Below are 1,871 nucleotides of genomic sequence, written 5' to 3'. Positions count from 1 at the left end.
ACAGCTTAGAGGGAGCATCGGTTGCAGCCCGTCTACACTGGCTGTCTGCTGGGCACCAGTCAAGGTTCTGGAGTTGACTTTCAGAGCCTTACATGGTTCGGGAGCGACATACCCGAAGGACTGCCCACTCCCTCATGACCCAGCCTGACCATTATGGTCACCTTCAGAAGCCCTGCTTGGAGTGCCCAAACCTTCTGAGATTAGGTGGGTGGCAACTGGGGACAGCCTTTTCCATCGTGGCGCCAAAAGAAGAAGAGTTTGGATTTATACCGCGCCCTTCACTCGGAGTCTCAGAGTGGCTTACACACTGGTTTCCTTTCCCCTCCCCACAACAAACACCCTGTGAGGTAGGTGGGGGCTGTGAGAGCTCTTTCTAGGACTGCCCTCGAGAGAACAGCTCTGAGAGAGCTGTGGCTTGCCCGAAGTCATCCAGCAGGTGCAAGCGGAGGAGTGGCGGATCAAACCCGGTTCTCCCAGATTAGACTCTGTGCCCCTAACCACTACACCACACTGGCTCTTACTCTGGAATGTCTCCTGAAGGAGACTCATTTGTCACCTTGTGTTGCCATCTTCCACTAGTGGGAGGAGACCTTTCTGTTCCCTTTGGCGTTCCCTCAGTGATTCCTCCTTCCCACTCTACCTCTCAAACGTTTTCCTAGGGGTATCTTAACTTCAGCTTTAATTGTTTTAAGGACATCTTTTTGTTTTATTAGTTGTTGTAGATTTTTCCGGGCTGCCTGGCCGCAGTGTTTTTGTTTACTTGTAATGATTTTTAATACATGGTTTCTGTGACGTAGATTTTATTTTTTTTAATCTCCTAGGCACCTCAGTGGCCCTGATGAGGACAGAAAGGGAGGGTAGAAATGTGGCAAAGAAGTAAATAACAATCAGGGGGCCCCGTTGTTCCTTGGGGGGGTGCTCTTCAGTCTACCGGGGGCCCACCCGTCTCCCTCGGATCAGTCGCTCATCGTTTGAGGCCCGTGTAGGTGAGCTGGGCCATGCCGTCGCGGATGGCCCGGAAGTACTGCAGGCTGGTCCGGTGCAGCTTCCACTGGTACTTGCCGCAGGCCTTGACGTACTGGAGGAACTGGGGAGCCCCGGGGAAGATGACGTTGTCGGCCAGGATCGTGGCCCCCTCGGGCAGGAGGTCGTGGGCCTCCAGCAGCTGCAGGTCCCGCAGGTAGCAGCGCTTCCAGTGGTCCATGAAGACCAAGTCCGCCTGCAGCAGCCCGTGCTTCTCTTTCAGCTGGGGGATGACTTCTTCCGAGGGCCCTACTATGAGTTCCACCTGCAGAGGGGAGGGAAGAAGCACCCTGGTCAACTGCATTTCCTTCTTCCTGAGATGTATTAGCAGGGGTCATTTGAGGCCGGAGCGCACCGGAGCACTGCTCCGGCAGCCCAGGAGTGGGCATAAATGGCAGTGGCGGCGAGCCCCGCCCCCAGCTCCCCGCCCCTCCCCTGCACTCCTGTGGTGCGATCCTTCCATTGTATTCTATGGCCCCATAGAATACAATGGAAAGATTGTGCAGCCGCTGCAGGCAGCACAACTCTAAAGAGAAGAGGTTTAGACTTTAAACCCCTTCTCTCTTCGCTCCCCCCGCCCAGCCCGCCTTGGCAGGTTGGCTGGGGGAGGGAAGGGGAGGCTTTTGAAGATTGCCCCCCCTTTTGTTTCCCCTTCTGACATAACTTCCGGTGATGTCAGGGGGCGTGGCATATGCTAATGAGCTATTATGCTAATAGCCTATTAGGTATGCTAATGAGCTCCTGCAGCTCTTTTTCTATGAAATTACCCCTGTGTATTAGGATTTATTTAGGATGGGTAGCCCCGTTAGTCTGTCTGTGGCAGAAGAAAGGAGCAAGAGTCCAAGAGC

The 1,871-nt window shown here is 54.4% G+C and overlaps 1 protein-coding gene across 1 annotated transcript in view; it reads right to left on the bottom strand.

Annotated features, from left to right (window-relative positions):
- Positions 1 to 964: 964 nt before the first annotated feature.
- Positions 965 to 1,871, bottom strand: part of LOC107116231 (transmembrane O-methyltransferase-like) — a gene marked incomplete at its 5' end in the record, with an annotated part of 1,357 nt that continues 450 nt past the window's right edge. The window contains one exon of the mRNA XM_015418119.1: positions 965 to 1,288. Within this exon, the coding sequence (XP_015273605.1) occupies positions 965 to 1,288 (324 nt within the window). The remainder of the gene's footprint in view (positions 1,289 to 1,871) is intronic.

This window comes from Gekko japonicus, unplaced genomic scaffold (assembly GCF_001447785.1).
Source record: "Gekko japonicus isolate JY-2015 unplaced genomic scaffold, Gekko_japonicus_V1.1 scaffold13342, whole genome shotgun sequence".
Taxonomy (NCBI): Eukaryota; Metazoa; Chordata; class Lepidosauria; order Squamata; family Gekkonidae; genus Gekko; species Gekko japonicus.
This window is presented reverse-complemented; position numbering and strand designations above follow the sequence as displayed.